Source organism: Solea senegalensis, unplaced genomic scaffold (assembly GCF_019176455.1).
Source record: "Solea senegalensis isolate Sse05_10M unplaced genomic scaffold, IFAPA_SoseM_1 scf7180000013113, whole genome shotgun sequence".
Classification (NCBI taxonomy): domain Eukaryota; kingdom Metazoa; phylum Chordata; class Actinopteri; order Pleuronectiformes; family Soleidae; genus Solea; species Solea senegalensis.
This window is the reverse complement of record NW_025320758.1, coordinates 144,585-165,039: the sequence shown is the minus strand read 5'-3', so window position 1 is coordinate 165,039 and position 20,455 is coordinate 144,585. Positions and strand designations below refer to the sequence as shown.

General features: G+C 42.6%; 1 protein-coding gene across 2 annotated transcripts; it reads left to right on the top strand.

The window, feature by feature from the left end:
* The first annotated feature begins 1,962 nt into the window (after positions 1-1,962).
* Positions 1,963-19,513, top strand: igf2bp3 (insulin-like growth factor 2 mRNA binding protein 3). 2 transcript variants are annotated; one of them, XM_044015248.1, is made up of 16 exons: positions 1,963-2,715; positions 3,633-3,693; positions 9,047-9,095; positions 11,916-11,967; positions 12,193-12,256; positions 12,826-13,104; positions 13,225-13,359; positions 14,079-14,201; positions 14,316-14,451; positions 15,579-15,707; positions 15,879-15,947; positions 17,364-17,483; positions 17,572-17,646; positions 17,786-17,917; positions 18,224-18,337; positions 19,057-19,513. In XM_044015248.1, exons 1-16 carry the CDS (start codon positions 2,541-2,543, stop codon positions 19,174-19,176), a joined length of 1,833 nt encoding a protein of 610 aa, XP_043871183.1. In that variant the 5' UTR covers positions 1,963-2,540; the 3' UTR covers positions 19,177-19,513. The 2 variants fall into 2 exon arrangements, with proteins under 2 accessions (XP_043871183.1, XP_043871184.1); XM_044015249.1 differs by lacking the exon at positions 15,879-15,947 and having other exon boundaries at positions 1,964-2,715.
* Positions 19,514-20,455: the final 942 nt, after the last annotated feature.

Sequence of the window (20,455 nt, the reverse complement as noted above, 5' to 3'; positions counted from 1 at the left end):
GGCTCAATCCTAACTCCTCACGTTTTTAATATTTTTACTTTTGATACTTAACTACAGTAAATGTCATATACTTTAAGACTTTTACTTAAATAATATTTAAAAATAACTTCCACCAAAGTTATTTTCTAGGTAAGATACTTGTACTTTTACTCAAGTAAACTTGTACTTGTACTTTATACAAAACTGATAAAATAAAGTGAAAGAAAGTGAACAAAGAAATTAAACACAGATGTTTAATAAGAGCAGTGGACAGTAGCAATACATATACACACACATTGTATTTACATTAGTGTGTGAAGCAGTGAAGTAAAACATACGCATTTTCTATAAATACATACAATTTTGTTTATGAAATACAGAAAGCTAACCTAAAAAAATGACACTAGAAAAACCTAACACAGGGATAGAAGCTAGTTACCATAAATCATGTATGTTCTGTAACTTTTATTCATTCGCATTGCTACAGATTTTGACACTTGTATGTCATCATGGACGACTCAGCTGTCGTAATCCACATTAGTTAAATGCCCCCTTTAGAGCCACGTACAGTATGATGCAGAAGACAGTGGAATACTGTAGTGTACGTACAGTAAGTCAGATTATACAGTCACATGTGCACACGTGTGTAGCCTTAAACCTCAGTGTGAACGTGCTGGGTTAAAGCTGGATTTTGAAGTTTACTGACATAATGTACATACACTTGGGTAGAAATTTGATAAAATGAATAAATGTTATTGATATTTCCTCTTAAAAAAATGTTTTCCCCCTCTGTTGTACATACATATGTATGTATGTATGTATGTATATGTATATATATATATGTATATATATATACATACATATATACATATATATATATATATATATATATATATGTATATATACATATTTGATTTATTTGATTTGCCTCTATACAAATAAAGTGGATTTAACGTGAAGTCATTTTTCTTGTTGTATTTTCTGGGTCATAATATAATGGGATACTTTAATGATGTCATATGAGTTATGTCATGTGAGTTGGCCTTAAATCTGTGTGTTTTTAAAAAACACGGCTCTGTGATCGACCTTTACCCCATGAACCCTATCAGGTACAGACGGATCCACCCATTAGTGTTTGCTGCTGTGACCTACGCATGAACCACAGGCCTTCAACTATGATTTACACAGGCCCTTATGGCCATTTTGAGGAATATTCCACACGTGACACAACAGGACAATCCCTCCTTATTGGACACTAGAGGCACTATGGAGCAGGAGACCCCTCTCTCTGTTTAGAAAATGGAAATCCATACCGGAGGTAGAGCAGCAAGGCTTTTTGCCATGTGCCCTCGCTCCACATGGCCAGCACTTCCTCCTTCACACCACAGGGCTCTGGAAGTTGTAATGAAACAAAATGGAAACACTCGTCACTCACAGACAATGACCTCCCCCTCCTCAATAGTATTTTTATGTGATAATGCTTAAGTTGAGCCTTGCTGTTGGACTTTGAGTCGTGGATCAGAGAAGGGGGTGTATCATGGCTCCACTCAGGGAAGATGGATGCCGCCATGTGGATGGATGGCGGTGTAGGCTACGTGTCATTCCCACATTGCGCGAGGGCCCAAAGAGGGACACACGGGGAGGGTGGGTTGTGTAAGGGCCCTCCCTGCTCAATATTTGACTCATTAAATGAGCAATTAAACAACACAGTGCAATATTATGTATGGATAGCACTACCCCTTCTTTTTTTTGCCTCCTGTGTCATCAGAACGGCGCACAAACCCCCGCAATATCAGCGTCTTCCTCCTATGGGCGTGCGTGAGCGCGCTGCCATTTTTACTATTCCCCAACTGACCAATCAGAGGCGAGTGTTTGCAGAGAAAGGCACACGAATGTGATTCTAGTAAAGGCACACTGGGTTCTCACGGAATCCCTTTACGCACACAGCTCGCTAGCCCCCAATACCAATCCACTCTTCCCTCCCTTTTCTCTCCACTCCCCTCCGCTGTCCCCACCCCAGATTCCCGTGCAATTTTCCCCAATCCCAAACACTTAATTGAGCAATTGGGATTCCTCACGTGTGGGCTGATTTGTAGTTTGAACACGTGGCTCATTCAAAAAACCGGAGTAGCAGAGGATTTTTTTTTCTCCCTCTCCCCCCTTTTTTCTTCTTCTTCTTCTTCTTCTTATTCTAGGCTCCGGACTAAGAGGCGGGCGCCAGCCTTACCGTGTGTGACACTCTCTGTCTCTTTGCCAAGGGGTTTGGGAGGAAGACACAAAGTAGTTTCTCCTCCTTTTTCACCCAGCCCGCCATCGTTCGGAGATTAATAATTGAGCATTTATTCATTGCGCGATAGAGACGGAGGGGCGAGGGAGCGCAGCGCAAACGCACTGTGAGGCTGCCAGTTTAAATCTATCTGTGGCTTGAACGACCGGGAAGCACGCCACGGTCACTCCGTAGTAGTAGAGGCGATTTGGGCTACTCCAAAACAGTGCACATCCGTGAGCGCAACTAACCGCCTCTCCCTCGGCGTAAAGATTGTCTCTTCACGGCACACAACATGAATAAGCTATACATTGGCAACGTGAGCGCAGAAGCGACTGAAGAGGACTTCGAAAGTATCTTTGAGCAGCGGAAGATTCCGCACAGTGGTCCATTTCTTCTCAAAAGTGGCTATGCGTTTGTGGATTGCCCGGACGAGAAGGCTGCAATGAAGGCCATCGATCTACTTTCAGGTGAGAGATTTTTTGGGGTGTTTTTTTTTAATTTTTTAAATAATAAATAAATTACAAAAGAAACACAAAGTGGCATTTGAACAGACGTACTTTCTGCTACGCTGTGTGTAATTTCTCATACTTAAAAAAATGGCCCGTTATGAGAAATGTATGCAGTCTTGTTGGGTGGGGGTGTATCCAGAGCAATTCTCCCTCTCACACAACCGTTTCTTGGCCTTTTGACACAGTGGGGCTCAGAGACATGGCTGAGTGAATAAATGCTATTGTGATTCCACTGTGTCCAGCCCGAGAAAATGGACGAGTAAACAACGAGCATGAGGATGTGAACACTGGTGCAGGTTTGTGTCCACTTCAGGGCAGCAGTACAGTGTGTGTGTGTGTCGCGGAGTGAGCCTCAGTGTGGGCTCCATCACACAGTTCACTTTTGGCACGGGAACAAGCTCGGGTAGTCCAGTTCTCAATTGGACTTACCCTCTTTCCCCCGGTTTCTTTAGTGGAGTGAAGGCCTTCCCTTGAAGCCACCAACTCGCTACATTGTGGAGCCATTTCCACCCATGCTGACACCCCAGGTGGTTTAATTATGCTGCCCTAATGTAGGCCAACTATCTGGGCCCCACCACCGTTTGCTTTTGTACATTCACCTCGTCTCATGGTCCGTTACTCCTCTCCATCCTGTCCACGCAAGACGTGTTACACTGTAGCTAAACTGGCACGGGTCTTTTTGTTTTACACATGGAGCTCGCGAGGTTAATGCTAACGTAACACTCTTGCTAAAACACACTGAATTCGCCTCGTATGGTGAACTCTTGAGCTTTAAATCAAACATGGAGGAAGTGGAGGCCAGTCTGTGAGGTCAGGGGTGGGATTCATGCAAAAAAATAAAAATAAGTAAAATGGCTGCGTTTCTGTGTTTCTAGGGAGAGTTGAACTCCACGGGCAACTTCTCGAAGTTGAACACTCGGTCCCTAAACGTCAAAGGTAGGTCGAGCTTTATTTTATATAGCATTGCTTGGTTTCAACTGCAGTTTGTCTTCGTCTTCCTCCTCCTCTCTGTACTTTGGACAGTTTCTGCGAGAAATCCTTTTGTTTTCAGAGCTGCTAAACCACGTCATGTGTTATTATGTTGCGTTAATGCAGTAGTGGAAGTCATTTTTGTTTAAATTAAGAATTAAGGTCGTTTTGTGTATGTGTGTGAATGCACTGAGGTCAATGAAGGGGGCGTATGGTGGTGGTCTCCTCCTCCTCTCGCCATGACTTGTGTGTGTGTGTGTGTGTGTGTGTGTGTGGTTCTTTTTATACCGTCGTCCAATAAGCCTGAACTAGCACATGCCTGTATCTTGTAGCTCGTCCACCCACTTGTGTGGTTTTTATTTATACTTATTTATTATTTTTTTTAGTCTAACCCACATTCGTACAGTAGTTGGTATTATTAAGCTTCAATATCAGGGCGGTTGGGTTGGAGCAGGGTGTGCTGGAGCCTGGGAGCAGGCTGTGTGTGTGAGGCGTGCAGGCCTGCTGGTGCTGGAGAGTCGTCCATTTGAGAAAGATCTGCCCGTATTCTCCCTGCCTGCCCTGCGCTTCCGCCCTCCTCTCGTCTCTGCACATTGTGCTGCTGTTGCATGAGATGGACTCCCAAAACGCGAGTGGAATGGGGAGGTTTTGGGGCCCAAGTCACGGAAAACCTTAGTTTCAGAGTTAGACCCCCGCAGCCACACACTCCACTCAATTCTTTCCATCATAGTGTACTGCAAATGTGTTTTTCGTGGGATGTGCGTCATCTGCGAGCACGTAAAATGCTTTATTTTAGGCGCTATGTGCGGATTTTAGGCGGTGACGCAATTTCTTCCCCATAATTAATTCCGTTTTCGGATTAAATTAAAAAATTTTTTTTTTAAAAAAGCTCACGCTTGGTAATTGATGTAATCGTTTCTAAATTACATTGTGATTGAATAATTGCATTTGTACGCAATGTAAGAATCCACGTTTGGAATTATGAAGACAATATGATACGTGTTTTTTTTTTTCTTTTTAAACAAAAACAAACCTACGTGATTTAAATTCACGTAGAAAGTGGTTAAATGTGGCAGAGTGTGTTTTTGACGCATTCACGTGAATTGTATTTTCCACCTGGCAAGCTGGTCGTTCTGATGTATAAATAGTAGCGTGAATAAACATACCAGGTGAGCTACGTGGGCAATTTTTGCGTCAAATCTTGACACTTTTTCTCCACATTTTCCTGGTCACACGACGTTTTTGGTGACGTTGCTGTGTGTAAGTGCAGTGTGCTGTGTTGGCCATGGCTGCAACAGAGTCGAGTTTCAGCCTCACTTCACTTACAAAAAAGTAAAACGTGCCCTTCCCTTTGCAACATGGAACATGGCAGCAGTCAATGGGAACATTATTCTCTGTAGTATGGACACATACACATACTGTGGTACTACTTTGCATTCCAGCCTGCAAATATCAGCTGGGGGCTTGGCCAATCACCACGGTTTAACCTTTGAACCCCTCAGGAAGAGGAAGTGTTGCAGCACAGACTAGGATTAGGGTTGTGGTGGCTGTGTGGGGCTCGTGAAGAAAGGACAGAGTAGGGTGACATGCTCTGAAGTGTAGATTTTCATATTGGCCAAATCACATCCTTGCAGTTAAATATTTTGAAGCACTTTACCTCCCATAACTTCCCTCTGTGGTTTAAAAAAAGAAAAATCCAACATCTGCTGCGTTCACTAGTGGGTCTTAACTGTGTGCATTAATAACAAGTAATTAAAAACATCTTTACCATGGATGCATTTTTGATTGTCGATTTAAAGGAAAACAAGTCATTTTGTGGATTGTCTACAATTTCTTTGTCTGATTTTGTTTTAATCTCAAATTTAAATGTCTGTGTTCATGGCAATGTGTTATGCTTGTAGGTGTTTTTAGTATATACATTAGTCTTGTATGCCTTTTTTACTGTTAAAATGTGTATGTACACACATTTCATGCACCTTAACTTTTAATCTAGCTTTTTTACAAATGTCTTGGAATTGTTTGTTGCTTCTTCTCGGCTACGAAAAACATTTTATTTGAGCCAGTGGAAAAAAACCCTCAATATTTAATTTAAGTGATAAAACTACATACATCACACTGAGATGCAGCAGTAATATTGTGTGAGCTGAAATCATACGGTTTGATAATTCAGCTTTTTTATATACGTTATAAAAATGTGTATTGCCCATCCTTACATGCTCACACCTGTTAGTAATATGTACACAAGGAAAGATTGTGGAGTGAAAGGAGGGGTGGCATCATGTGTGGGAGTGAGTGTGTGTGTGTGTCTTTTATCAACTGTAGAAAAAAAACGTAAAAATTGAGACAAGTTTGGCTCATATCAGTATTGTTTGTAGAAATCGCCCTTGCTTCTTAATACAACCAGTCTGGGTCAGGGGGTCACTCTGGGGCCCCACCTGCAAAAATGTGGATTTGGGGGCCAGGGAATTAAGAATGTGGCTGCTTGTTTTACCCAAACTACAGACAAGGGTTCTGTAACTCTCCTCTCCCGCTTGGCTTGGTGTTGTGCTTTTGCTTTAATTTAAATGCACTTAAAATGTAGTTTGTGTGTGGTGAGGAAAGTATGCATACACACAAGATTACTAACAGTCCTTGTAGAAGAATCTTTTTCTTTTTTTTTTTTTTTTGTAACTTGAAATTAAATTCACTGGATTTCTGAGATAATCCTGAACCAGTTTATCCAAAAGTATTTTGATGTAGCTTATTGGACACACAGTGTGCATATAAGACAGTGCCGGAAACCAGATTGGAGTTCATTCATTCAGGTCCTCTGCATGCTGAATAGTAATGGCTGTGAATGGGCGTTGAGTATTGATCATGTGTGTAACCAGGGCTGGCCCATAGGAAAATGGCCATATATATATATATATATATAGTGGTGTTTTCCTCAGTATCAATATGACAAAATTTCAGTATATATCAATACATTTAAACTCTGTACATTTAAAGTGCAACACCTAAAAATGATCTATTAACCACAATTAACTTCTTCAACTTTCACTCGGGACCAAAACTAAATTTTCCGTATTGCCCCTATTTGAAACACACTGTCCATGGTGGTTTTGACGTAGATTGCTTCAGTATGAGCAGATTAGGAAACTGAGATGAATACAGATGTGGTGCAGGGTTGTGGTCCTTAACTTGGGACTCTTGTTTTCCTGGATGTGCATACGTGTCGTTACACCCACTGAGTGTGGACGGTGTAGGCCGGTGGGTCTCAGCGGGGTGGTGGAGGAAGAGAAGAGGCACAAAAGTGCAGATTGTTGGTCCATTTTTTTTTCTTCTTTTTAAGTAAATAAGGAGCCTCCTCTTGGCCATCACATGATGAGCCAACCCTAGTCACCCACCCCCCCTCCCGCTTTTAACCCCACTCTACATGTTCCTGTCAGTGGACTTGTCCGTGTCCATGGCAACAGGGCCCCACCCCCATGCACGAGCCAGAGAGGGCCCTTGTTACCCTTGCCTGAAACAGGGCTAGCCCCAATACCACACCCTCTCGTGCTACTCTCCCCCCACCGACCGCCAATTCAAAGGCTGGGACCAGAGAATGTATACCTTCCCAACCCCCATCCCATATCCTGGCTGACTTCTTCTGTGTGCTGTGTGGTGCTATAGGTTAATCCGAGTGGAAGTACTTGGTGCAGTTGCACATTTCATACGGCGTTCCCACCACAATGCAGTGCACGGGGAAAGGGGACTGGGAATTATTTGGGAATTGTCTTCACAATTTTTAGAATGGACTACTTTCCGAATGTCTCAAAATAAATATGTTGACCTGCCGTTAGTTAGGCTATGGTCGTAGTGGCTAAGCTGTGGAATGTGTGGCCCTTATTGCATATGCGTGCAGTGCATCTTACAGCCATGACAAGCTTGTGTGTAATTTAAAAAAAATAAATAAATCACATCCTGTCTTGGATTTTCTCTCATTGAGAGAAGAATGAGTTTATTAATGCTGCATGTTGTTGTGTGACAAAAAGCCTTGTGAGTGGAGCAGTTTGTTCATGTAGATGAGCTGCATTTTTTTTTTAATGTCATTTAACAGCTCTGTGAAGCCTGAAGAGTGTGTGTAACTTGACTATACATTGAGGTTTTTACTCACAAAATGGTGTCTGCACAATCTCACTGTACTTAGCCCCACATGCTGCATATGTATCACGTATGTGCAGATCGAGTGTACAGCTGGTGGTGGTGGTGGGGGGTGGGATAGGTAGGGGTCAACTTTTGATTTCACTGTGTGTGTGAATCTACAGGCTGCAACTCCAAACCATGAGTACATTTTTGGTGTTTCAATCTTGTGCGTGTCAATAGGCAGACACATGTAGACGGACACTTGTCAAACTCTGACTCAATGATCCTCAACTTCCATTATCTGCCTGCCCTCCACACACACACAACCATTACACTCGCACTAAATTTCACTAAAATGTGACTTCCTCCAAAAGGATGAAATGGTCCAATGACTTCTGTCGCACACTCGTTGTCTTTTGAAGGTGCACACCATTTTAATTTTAAATCTGACTATTTTGGTGTGATGCAGCTAGTGGAGATTCCCTTTCTGTGGCACCACCACACACACACACACACACACACACACACACACCTGTGTTTTTGATAACAGCTGGATGCTCCTGGATAAGTGTATTTTGAGTGGCTTTCAGTCTTGCAGTGGCAGAAACCTCATGGACACATGTCGATAATGATTAGTGTAGTTTTGCCTTTTCTCATCCTATTTCCCCCTCCTATTCACACCCTTCTTAATGCCTCAAACAGCTCCTCTTTCGTGTTTCTCTAACCCATCTCATTTTTCATATTCTGTGTGACACAATTGGTGAACTGGGACAAAGGGCGTGGTGTGCTTTTCTTTTTTTGTTATGGCTTAGTTTTTTTAAATGTTTTGATTACCCTTGAATCGATTGAGCTCAGTGGTGATTCTCCATCGTCGTCCCTTTGCCCAAATGTTTCTCCTTCACATCCTCCCAGGTTCTTTCTGTGCACCTGCTGCCTGCTGAGTTAGGGAATGGGATTAACGCAGAAGTCATAAGTGCAGCTTTTCTACCCGAGTCAGTCTCTTTATATAGCAGAGGGAACAAGAGCTTGCTTGCTTTTTATATATGAAATGCCTTTTTCCTCATGTGTGTCATTGTGCCTGGTGTTTTCTGCTGCTAATGGTCTCTCCTCCTCTCCCCCCACCTCTCTTCCCATCTACCTTCATCAATTTCTTCCTTTCTCTTCCTCCTCCTATTCTCTCCCCGCCCCTCTTCTTCCGTTATTCCCTCTCTAGGAGCTGTAAACTGCAGATCAGGAACATCCCGCCTCACATGCAGTGGGAGGTGAGTGCTAACAAGCTGCTAACTGCTTCCAGGGTGGGGCACCGTGGGTCAGACCAACTGGGCTCTCGTTGAGGCTTCTGGAGTCACCTGGCTGCCCTTCGAGTTTGTGCAGCAAGAGCATCTTTGTGCTTTGTTTGAAAACCGTTGCAGCTCAGACCAGTGGGTAGAAACACAATTGGTAGAAACGATTGTTCCTGTCAGTGGGAATTGAACAATGAATATTGCAAGGCTGAGTTTGTTTTTTTTTTTTGCAGTTTCTTGCGCAGGAGAGTTCTTTAATAAACAAGACGCTTGAGTGTTTGTGTGAAGATTTTGTCAGCTCACTGTTGCTCATCTCCAGGTGCTGTCAAGTATTTAAAAAAAGCGGTTTGCTGTCTTTATTCCTTGGACTCTTTTGATTTAATTGTCTTATCATGGTGACTTTCAGCACTAAAGTCACTTTGACGATCCTAAATACCAAACCAGTCATATTAGATAGGATTTATTTTTTTTGTTTTGTGCTGGATGTCTATTAAATTAATTATATTTTAACTTGTTTCTAAGCAATATGCACTGTCTGGAAATGGTAAAGCATTTAATGTATTTTGGATCTTCAGTTATCATGATGTGTAGTGTGGGCAAAACAAAATCAACACTTGTGTATTTTGACACACACAATTGTAAATGTGTTAGAAATTCATTTTTAATGTCTAATTTGTAATCTAGTGGCCAAAAATGCCAGTTATAAATTCCCTCCTAAAATATCCTGAATGCAAATATTAAAACTACCAACATAACTTAACGTTATAACAGTTCTTTGTTATGCCATTTATCTTTATCGCATTCAACTTGACAAGTCCCTTGTAAGTATTGCAAAATTCTAAAGTAAAATGGCTCTTAAGTGCCTCAAAAACGTGTTCCAAAAAAAAATCATAACCTTTTTAGTTGCAGTTTAACTGCATTAATTATTAGAATTTTCTGTGGCTAAAATCTCCAGAAAGTGTTAAAATCTGTCCACATTTTCACAAGGCTGCGGCTGTGGCCTCTGACACCGAGCGTCACTTTTACTGCTTCAGCTCTGTGTCAGTGTGAGGGCTCAAACGCTGTCCACCTGCCTCGCCGTCTTTTAAAGGGTTAAAGAGGTGAAATGCCGTCTTGTAAAGATAAATATGAGGAGAAATGGTGAGCTGTAACATGGTCAGATTTCAAGGCCAAAAAACATGTGTTGAGCAACAGTTGTGTGTGTGTGTGTGTGCGTGCGGTACATGCCTTTTTCTTTCTCAGCATGTGATAAGCGATTAATTTAAAACCCCTCTCGTACACACTGCCTTTTTTTTTTAAATGTGTTAGACTTGATCCTTGCATGTGGAATCATGTCGGTAATACATCTTTATGTGATTTCTTTTTTTTTTTCTCTGCTGTGATGGTGTGTGCTTGTAGTGTAGAGTCTAATTTTCTGCTCCATAAAGACTATAGAGGCATAATGAGGATTTTCTTGGTGAACTGCACTGTTGTTCATTGTTCTAATTTTTTTATTTTTTTTACTTTCATACATGGCTTTAGATTTCAGCCTGATTCACTACACTGTGATGAAATTGCTACAGACGAGGCTCCGTGTTTTTGTAACGGTAGCCTACGCACAACTGCAGCTCCAGATCCACCCATGTTCCTAGTATGTTCTCTAAAGGTGACATAGCGGTTTCTCTCTTCCCCCCCACGTGGAGGGGGGAGGGGTGTGGAGGATGGTGGAACAGAGCAGAATGGGATCTTTTGATGCAAAGGCCTTGCATGTATCTTATCAGGTAGATAAGACAATGGGTCACGCTGTGTTTGCCTTTTCAGAGAGTGAAAGAATAGTGGCGGAGGAATAGTGGCATATTCACAAGCTGTGGGTGGGTGGGCCTGAGCTGTTTCCCTTTCCCTTCCATGTGCTCCGATTCACAGAATGTGTAGCATGAACTCGTACCCCTCCCCCAGTCACTGCTTCCTGCTGGAATGTACCCCACCCTTTCCTGAATGGCCTGGATTTCCATTGGCCGGGCCCAGCAGATGGACAGGCCGAGCAGCCTACTGTTCTTGGTCTCAGGCAACTCATATTGGTGCTGCACCAGCCAATAATGGAGAGTGGAGCTGGCAGGGAGGCGGGAGGACGGGTGGTTGGTGGAGTAGGGGGGGCAGGGACTCTGTCTTGTTGGCTAGAAAGTGGGGTTGAGCTCTTGGGGGTGTGGCCTTGGTTTCAAGTGAGCAGGGTCAGAGGTTTTAGCTTAGCTTAGCTTAGACTGCTCGCTCCCTCTCTCGCCTACATTCGATCACGGCTATGAAACGAGATCTGTGGTTTCCAGATTTGGGCTGGCGACCAGCTTTAGAGGGGCTTTCCTTTTGGGATGTGTTTTAATCATTTCTGGCAGTTCACCCCGTTTGTATATAGGATTTCAACATGCAGGGATTTTTAATTGTTTTTGTCATGTTGTATAAAGTCAAACAAAAGCATCATAGCTTTGTAGTCTCAATTTTAGTTTAGGATGCACTGGTGTGGTGTTGAATCAAACTAATTATAGCTGGCTGCTTAAATTAAATTTAAGCAAATTTTCTAAAAGTTGTTGTAAAAGCAGCTGGAGCTCATAATTTGAGGTAGATGGGTTTTCACAAGAAGGCAGAAAATGTATCCATGCAACTCAACATTGAACTGTGGGATTGAGAGTTAATGGAGTGTGTCCTGGCAGTGAGCTGGGCTGGTTCCCACAGATGAGATGAGCTTCTGCTCACCACCACGTTTTGGACAAAAAGCTTTCAAACTTCTCCCAATAATTCTAGTTTTATTTTTTGTCCCTTTCTCCTTAGGTTTTGGACGGAATGCTTGCTCAGTATGGTGCAGTAGAGAGCTGTGAACAAGGTACAGACTCTTCCAAAACAGCTTAAAGTCTAATTGCACCACAGCATCCCAGTACACACCGTTTTAGAGGATTCAGAAATTTCTTTGCAAAATTTTATTACACCCGTACAATCTGGTTTTATTTGGTTTATATACAAACTGAAAGAATGAAGTAGTTAATTTGTTTCTGTTCTTGTACAAAAGAAACACACAGTGGTGAATTGACTCTCGTGTTTGCTCCCACAGTCAACACTGACACAGAGACTGCAGTCGTTAATGTTCGATATGGAACCAAGGACCAGGCCAGGCTGTGAGTTTATACACACACACACGTCCACATATACTATGTTTTCACAGTGTTGACGTTCCACTCATGTCTTGGATTTGCTCAAGTGTTTCACATTACCCAGAATTCTCTGGTGGAAAATTAATTCTCTAACTTCCTGCGTGCAGTGCGCACACAATGCACCTGATTTCCTCCTCCCCAAAAACCAGTCCAGTTGAATTTGACATGCAACGAGATGGGAGGGGGGGAGTGTGTGCGTGTGTTGTGAGAGGGTTAAATTAGCCATTTGGTGCCCCCTGGTGTACATGAATCGTATTGCACCTTTGCACAAGTGGTCGAATAAGTTTTCAGACACACTGGATTCACAAGGAATCAAAAAACCTTGGAAACTAACGATGCAGAGTGTGCGAGCGATCTTGTGGTTGGAGAGGAACGTTATTGTCTCTGTACTTGAGAAACAGTTTTGATTCATTCAAGTGTCGTCATTTCTTGGATGCATCCACTGATGAAGAGATAATACAGGCGTCAAACTGGATGCTTGCCTCGAAACTGTCTCTGAACTCTCTGAGAATGAAGAGTTTTCTGCTCCCCAGGTCTATGGAGAAGCTGAATGGATCTATGATGGAGAACTACGCCTTGAAAGTGTCCTATATCCCAGATGAAACCGCTTCACCAGAGGGTCCTTCAGGAATGAACAGGAGAGGCTTTAACGCACGCGGACCTCCTCGTTCCAGCTCTCCAGGTATGGGTGCCCGGCCCAAAGTGCAGTCGGACATCCCTCTGCGCATTCTGGTCCCAACGCAGTTTGTGGGCGCAATAATCGGCAAGGAGGGCGCCACCATCCGCAACATCACCAAACAGACGCATTCAAAGTACGTACTTGGAGGTCAGGAATTACACTGAGGCACTGCAAGTGAGCGGTTTCCCTTTTTGAGTGTGGCATTTATCTCTTGTATTAATAATTCTTTTCTTTATCTATTTCTTTGTTCCAGAATTGATATCCACAGGAAAGAAAATGCAGGTGCAGCAGAGAAGCCCATCACGATTCACTCCACCCCAGAAGGTTGTGCGAACGCTTGCAGAACCATCATGGAAATCATGCAGAAGGAAGCCATTGACACTAAGTTGTAAGTTGTTTTTTCTGGGCTGGTTATTTTTTCACTGCAAACTAAAATAGGGCACAACGATGTGGCTTAAAAATGTAAATGTAAATCGGCATACATTTGAAATTATTGCAATAAACCGTTGAGACACGACTGTTGTGCTTCTGAGTGAAAGTGGAAGAAACCAGTTGTGTTAAATAGAAAAACATACTGTGTCAAAGCAAACACTGCAATTATGTATGGTTTCAGAGTGTTGGTACTGTGTGCATACATGTTATATTGTTATACAGTACTTTTCAAAATTCTTACATTGTCACTGTAGCAATACAGTGGAACTATAGGATACAATACAATATAACTATATCCTAAGCATGTAATGGGAACACGTCCAGGGTTTTAAAATAAAACATTTTTTATTGTATTGTATTTCTAAGTTACACTTATACAATAGCCTGACCCTGTGGTTAAAAACTGTTTCATGTTGATAAATATCTGCCGTGAAAAGGTCTGAACAAAATTGTATGAGGATATGTTGTTGAATTATCGCCCAGCCATAACATAAAGGGTAATATAATGCATCAGAAGTGTGTGGTTAGTCACATTATTAGTAAGGTGTGTTTATAAATAATACACGTATTGAAAGATTGAAAATAGCTCAAAATGGGAAGATAAACAGACGTTTTAATAGGCAAAGTGTTTTCTGAATGTGGGGCATTTGTCTTGACATGGTCTGTCTTGTGTAGTACTGAAGAGATACCACTGAAGGTCCTTGCACACAACAACTTTGTAGGAAGATTAATTGGGAAGGAAGGACGCAACCTCAAGAAGATTGAGCAGGACACGGGGACCAAGATTACAATCTCACCGTAAGTGTTGTGGCCGCCGCCACGTGTATTTTTAACGTTATATTTGCAGTGGGTTGACATTTCGGACCCCATCACAGTTGTTCCCATGACCCACCTGACTGTTGCTATGTGAAGTCTGCAGGACCTGACCCTGTACAACCCCGAGCGGACCATCACACTGAAGGGCTCAGTCGAAGCGTGTTCAAGAGCTCAGGAGGAGGTGATGAAGAAGATCGCAGAATCGTACGAGAGCGACATGGCTGCTATGAACGTAAGCCTTTTATGTCTTTTTAGCACGTTTTGCATGTAGAAATGTTCTGTTGACTTTTTTTAAAAATCTGTATCATTAGTCACAGAAAACAAAAACATGATACAACATGATGGCCAAAAGCAGTTTTTAGGAAGGAAACGGATCTGCAGACTAACGTCCTCAGCTGTGATCTGGAAAAACTGCTGCCATTGCAACACTTTCATATCCTGAATCACTGTCAGAAAGACACAAGTGAAAAGAATGGATTTTAAAAAACACGACGCTTTCCCCGTTGTACACTGTGTGATAATCTCCGCTCCTTTTCATTCACTCTAGTTAAAGCTTTTAATAAAATTAAGACAGGGGAATAACCATGTTGCAAACAATAGTGGCTGCTTTGAACTAGAGGGTGTTGGAAGCGTTCCTAGAAAATTAAAGTCTGTTACACAGAGTGCGTGTTTACATGGTTACATTATACGGAAAAGTCAAGAATTTGAGTGGAAATTCAATCGGTCAAATATGTTCCCCATCTGGGCCTTCCACCCATTACAAATAAAATCGCACTGATGTTCTGAGATCTCTGAATAATCTTCAGTTTTGTCTGCTGTGTTTAGTCAGGACTTGGATAAGATTGTTCTCAAAGGGATTCCATGCCCTGGCTCTTCAGAATGCCCACTTTTTTTGAGTTTGTTATCATATCACTAGGTGCTGTTGCTTATATTAGGAGGAGGCTACAAGAAATGGATTATAAGTAGCCTGTTCCCACTGGTTTAAAAACCTGTTTAATCTTGGGTTTAAAAGAATTTTAGTGACCCAGTGGGAATGTATTTTATCAGCAATCATTCCTGGTTTAAATGACAGGTTTTTATCAGTGTTGGCACTGCTCAGCATTAGAGGGAAAGTGGAACAGGATGTACATTCATCTTCTGGCTGTTAGAAGAAGCATTAGCAATGAATGTTTTTAGCAAATGTTTATCCATAAAACGTGGGACAGTGTTCAATATTTTATTTTATTAGACCCTTAAAATTGTTGATGCAAAATAATAACTACAAAAATGTCTTCCATCTCATTTTCATTTCAAAAAATGGTAAACTGGTTTTGATGAATAAGCATAAAGACGTTAGTTTATTCTCATTTCCCTTTCTAGCTCCAGTCCAATCTGATTCCAGGCTTGAATCTGAATGCCTTGGGTTTGTTCCCCAGTGGAGCACCAGGCATGGGTCCCTCCATGTCCAGCATGCCACCCCCTGGAGCACACGGTGGAGGCTCATTTGGAGTAAGTGTTGTATCCTCACAATACAAACCCAGCAGTGGCCGTATTTACAGTCTTTATCTCACTACGTCAGAATTCTTGCTACAGGATGGTGACGACTGCAGCTGATTGAAACCTGTCTTAAGTGGCTGAGTTCAATGTTTTCTTTTTTTATTTCTTTTGTTTGTTTTTTAGTGCAGTCCTTATGGGGGTGAGGGGCCATTTTGGGCTTCTATGCCGCCGGCGAGCAGCCGGCCCCCTGCTGTAAGTCGCCCGTCTCAAAGTGCTTTGCACGGCTTGTGGCTGCTCGCTGCGGGATAAGGGTTCAGGTTTTGCTACAGCAAAGGTCTTCTACTGTTGCCCATTGATCTTTAACTTGTAAGGCAGACCCTTGATTGAGCAGTTAACATGGTGCAATCTATCTAAATGACCTATAGTGCATGGCACAAATGCATTAGTACGTGTCCATGTAGTCTCGGCACAAGGCACAACAGGGCGGTATCTGAATTACTTGTAGGTGTGTTTTGGGCTCAACACTTATTAAGCCAGCGATTTGCTTGTCATTCCCTGCAAAAACCAAGTACGGTCTGTATCTGGCACATTGCTATTGAACTGCGAATGCAGGAACCTGGTGAAGTAAAGAAACATCTGCTGAGGAAATGATCTGCTTGTGCACGAGGCGAAGGTGCACAGGTGGATCATCTACTGGCTGCAGGAAGAACCTTTCATTGAGGTATGTGGTCCTTGGCCCGTGGACCGTCTGCCTCCGCCATCTACTGATCCTCTGTCCCATCAACAACTCTATTAGACTGCACAGGATAATGAACGACATTCAGTCTGCCCCTCTGATGAGGGAAGGGAGGAGGAGCAATGAAGCAGGTTCCTGTGCGTGTAACGAGCAGAGAGCATCTAATGCACCGTTTAATAAGCATGAACATACTGCGCCATTGGTTTTAGACCAGGTGTTTGTTGGTCAATGGAGCAGCAGTGGCTTTCTGCTGCCTCAAGATAGCAATGTGCCAACGATCCACCTGACCAGACCTCATTTTATGAACAACACACCCACTGGTTCATTTACTGTGGGTATGAAAAAGAAATGTTTTGCAGGGTCTAAGAATCGAGAGAAACTAGTGGGCAGCAGTAGCTTCACCATTTATTTTTCATAAACTATGAAGCATTACGTGTTTTTTAGTAGATGCATGTTTTTCAAATCAAAACTTCCTTGGCACGTAGCCTCTCAATAAAATTTGGAAGCATCCAAACAAGTTGTTGGCACGCTGTACTCTTGACACGGTGCAAACAATATTGGGCTCCGTCCAAAATCAATTGCACACCCTGCTCCCTCTTGTAATGTGCTGTAGCAGTTTGCAACAAGGCAAGAACACAAAGTTGAAATGAAGACGCCACACACGACTCGATGGATCTACTTAAGTGATGCATGTTACAAAAAAGAGAGAGTTGAGCCGTTTTGAATGGCTTGCAATGACAAACCTAACTCCGTTTAAATGTGAACGGCATTAAAAGCACTCGGGTAACATGGTGTGTTTTCATCACCATTTGACATGATGATAAAACTGGAGCGTTAATGTAGCTCACAGTCTGTGCGGCGGTGGCTGTGGTTGAGCCAGCAGGTGTCTTGTCTTCTGGTCACAGACGCACTAAAGTCTTTGTACCCTGCAGGGACACCCTGAGTCTGAGACGGTTCACCTGTTCATCCCTGCACTTGCAGTCGGAGCCATCATCGGAAAACAGGGTCAACACATCAAACAGCTGTCGCACTTTGCCGGAGCCTCAATTAAGGTCAGTGACGGACAGGCGGCGGAGTTGTGAATCTTGGAAAAGTGTGAAGTTTTTTTTTTTTTAAAGCTAGCTGTGTGTCTTCCCTCAGATTGCCCCTGCAGAAGGAATGGACTCCAAACTAAGGATGGTAATCATTGTCGGACCACCAGAGGCTCAGTTTAAGGTGCTTACTTTCAATGCAGTTTACCATTTTAAATATTATTAAAATATTGAAGCTATATTTGAAGGGGTCCCTTTTTTACTGGGGTTTGTATTCTTTTAAAAAATTGCACTATGAGTAATCTTTACTCCATTATCCGCAGGCTCAGTGTCGCATATTTAGCAAGCTGAAGGAAGAGAATTTCTTTGGACCTAAGGAAGAAGTGAAGCTGGAGGCTCACATCAAGGTCCCATCATTTGCTGCTGGACGCGTCATCGGGAAGGGCGGAAAAACTGTAAGCACCTGCGCTGATTCGTTCGTCATTGTCTTTGTTGCACAAGGAGATTTGAAACTTGTAGTGCACCACTTAAAGATTTAAAAAAAAAAAAAAAAGTCAGAAAGCCCGCTTTGTTGAGCAGTCTGACCCGTTAAGCACTTCTTGCCCCCGCGTGCCCTTGTGCTGGCTGTGTTGACATGCTTGTTTTCCAATGAAGAATATAGCATACAACGATCTCTGCAGACAATGTCTTATTGTTAAAGCCAACTTGGCATTAACCAGACGCTTCTTTCAATAACTCCACACCCTCTTCATCTGTTACAGGTGAATGATCTGCAGAACATGTCGTGTGCAGATGTGGTGGTGCCCAGGGACCAGACGCCTGACGAGAACGACCAGGTCATAGTCAAGATTAGCGGACACTTCTTTGCGTGCCAGGTGGGCCTTGACAGATTAAAACCTTGATTGTCTGGAATCTGATTTTAGACCAGGTCTAGTTCTACAAATTGCAGTTTATAATGGTCTTATAATCTTGCTGAAATCTTACATTGTGTGACATGTTTGTAATGAAAGTTGGCTCAGACATCAAGTATGATTAATACAGTCTGTGTGATGCCTACAATGTCGTTAGTATGCACCAGTGGTAAAAGTCAGAAGATGAATCACGTTCTGGCATTCGTTCTGTTTGTGTGCAAAGAAAAAACACTTTTTGCAAACTGTTGCCAGCTTATCCCACATATCAACATTGTGTTTCATGTTTTATTTTTCATTGGCTAGTCAGTAGATCATAGCAGGACACACACTTTGAGGTCATATTATATTTCTGATTTCTAAGTCTATCTTTTGTCTCAAGATTGGGAAACTGCTGTCTTTGAAGTGCCTACAATAGGTGGGACCACTGTTTAGGAGCCATGATCCAAATAAACTGCCATGGTTGTTTCACACTGTGTGTCTTTAATTTTCCACAGGCCAAAATCATACAATACTAAACATTTTCTCAGGACTACATTTTATGAGAAGGTCAAAAGATCTTGCAATAGTGTTAGTAGGTGTTCATTTCATATACAGAGAAGTGATGGTATGTTACGTGATCGATGACGACCTCTTTATTTGATTACACTGTGCTGTGGTCTAAACATCTTCTCTATTCCGTGCAGCTGGCCCAGAGGAAGATTCAGGAGATTCTCGCCCAGGTGAGGAGGCAACAGCAGCAGCAGCAGCAGCAGCCACACAAGCCCTCATCTGGAGCCCAAACTCCAGTGCCTCGCAGGAAGTAAAGTTCCAGCGGACCCAGAGGAACGGTGACCGAATATGCCAGAAGACTCAACAGATGGACAGATGCAGCAGAGTCCAGGAGGAAAAGACAAGGGGTCGCAATGCTCATCTCAGGGGTCAAAAAGGTTCTCGCCAACCAAACATCCAACCCCTCCTTGTCTTACTTGATGAACTTTCAAGTGTGGCTGCTGAGAGACGCCACGCCTCTTAACCTCCACCCACCTCATCTCTGCGTCTCTGTAAAAAAAAAAAAGTACTTCTGAGGGCTCCCAACGTCGTCACCTGCCCTCACATGCACACAACCCCCTCGACTGCTCTCCTCCTCCCCCCCCCTTTTGTTTAAAAGAAAACAAATGTTTATTTTTTTTCCTCACTAGAAACACAAAGAAGAAATAAGGATCCCCCCGCCCCCCCCTCCTATCACCCCCTTGGTGTGGTACTTCAAACCTGACGAGATGTTTTTGGTTGACTTGAAATTTAGTTGACGTTTAATTATTATTTTTTTCGATGGCGTTTAATTGGTTGAAGAAGCTTTCTAATGAGTTTTCTGTGGAAAGGAAAAGGCATTGCGATCAAGGTCCAGGTTGGACTAACAGAGGTTTATTGGGGGGAGGGCTGGCTCCAATGGGGTGGGCCATGTTTAGGGGAAAGATTGACGTTTCAGGATAGGACCCTTAAAAGGGTGGATTATACTGGGCATCCTGCCTTTGTAATGATAGTGGCATTTTATAAATTCGGATGCATTTTATAGATAGACCTATATACATAGATGAATATATATTTAGAGGTGAGGGCAGCGTCACGACGGACACGAAAAGAAATGGTGTCGAACTGCTGCTGCCCAGGAAAACCAATTTAATATGCATTTTACTTAACTACCTCAGGATCTAGTACCTCAGAAGAGAAAAATGATTATATATATATGAAAAAAAAATGTTCCTTTCTTTTTTTATTTTGCTTTTGTGGTATTTTGTATACTTTATAAAGCTGATAGTCTTTGAACATTTTTATTTTTTTAAGAAAATTTAAAATGTGGTCAGCTGCCAACTGACCTTGCTTTCAACTCTGGTGCTTTAGGTGGCATTGTACATGTGTATGTGTGACTTAAAGATGACCCTGTACATAAAGTCTATTTGTACATAGCAGCGCTGGAGCAAGAGTTGGCGCCCCCTCAGCTGGTGGCTGACAGGAGTATCAAGAGAAAAATTGCCTCAGTTTTTTTTTCCCCCCTGAGGGTCCACCATCTTCTGGAGAAAAAAACAAAACAACTAAGACATGCAA

Excerpts from the sequence above, each read along its gene's own strand:
- igf2bp3 (XM_044015248.1), top strand. The coding sequence starts at position 2,541 with ATGAATAAGCTATACATTGGCAACGTGAGCGCAGAAGCGACTGAAGAG. Across the intron at positions 13,360-14,078 it reads GAAGCCATTGACACTAAGTT|TACTGAAGAGATACCACTGA; the intron begins GTAAGTTGTTTT and ends TGTCTTGTGTAG. Across the intron at positions 15,708-15,878 it reads ACGGTGGAGGCTCATTTGGA|TGCAGTCCTTATGGGGGTGA; the intron begins GTAAGTGTTGTA and ends TTTGTTTTTTAG.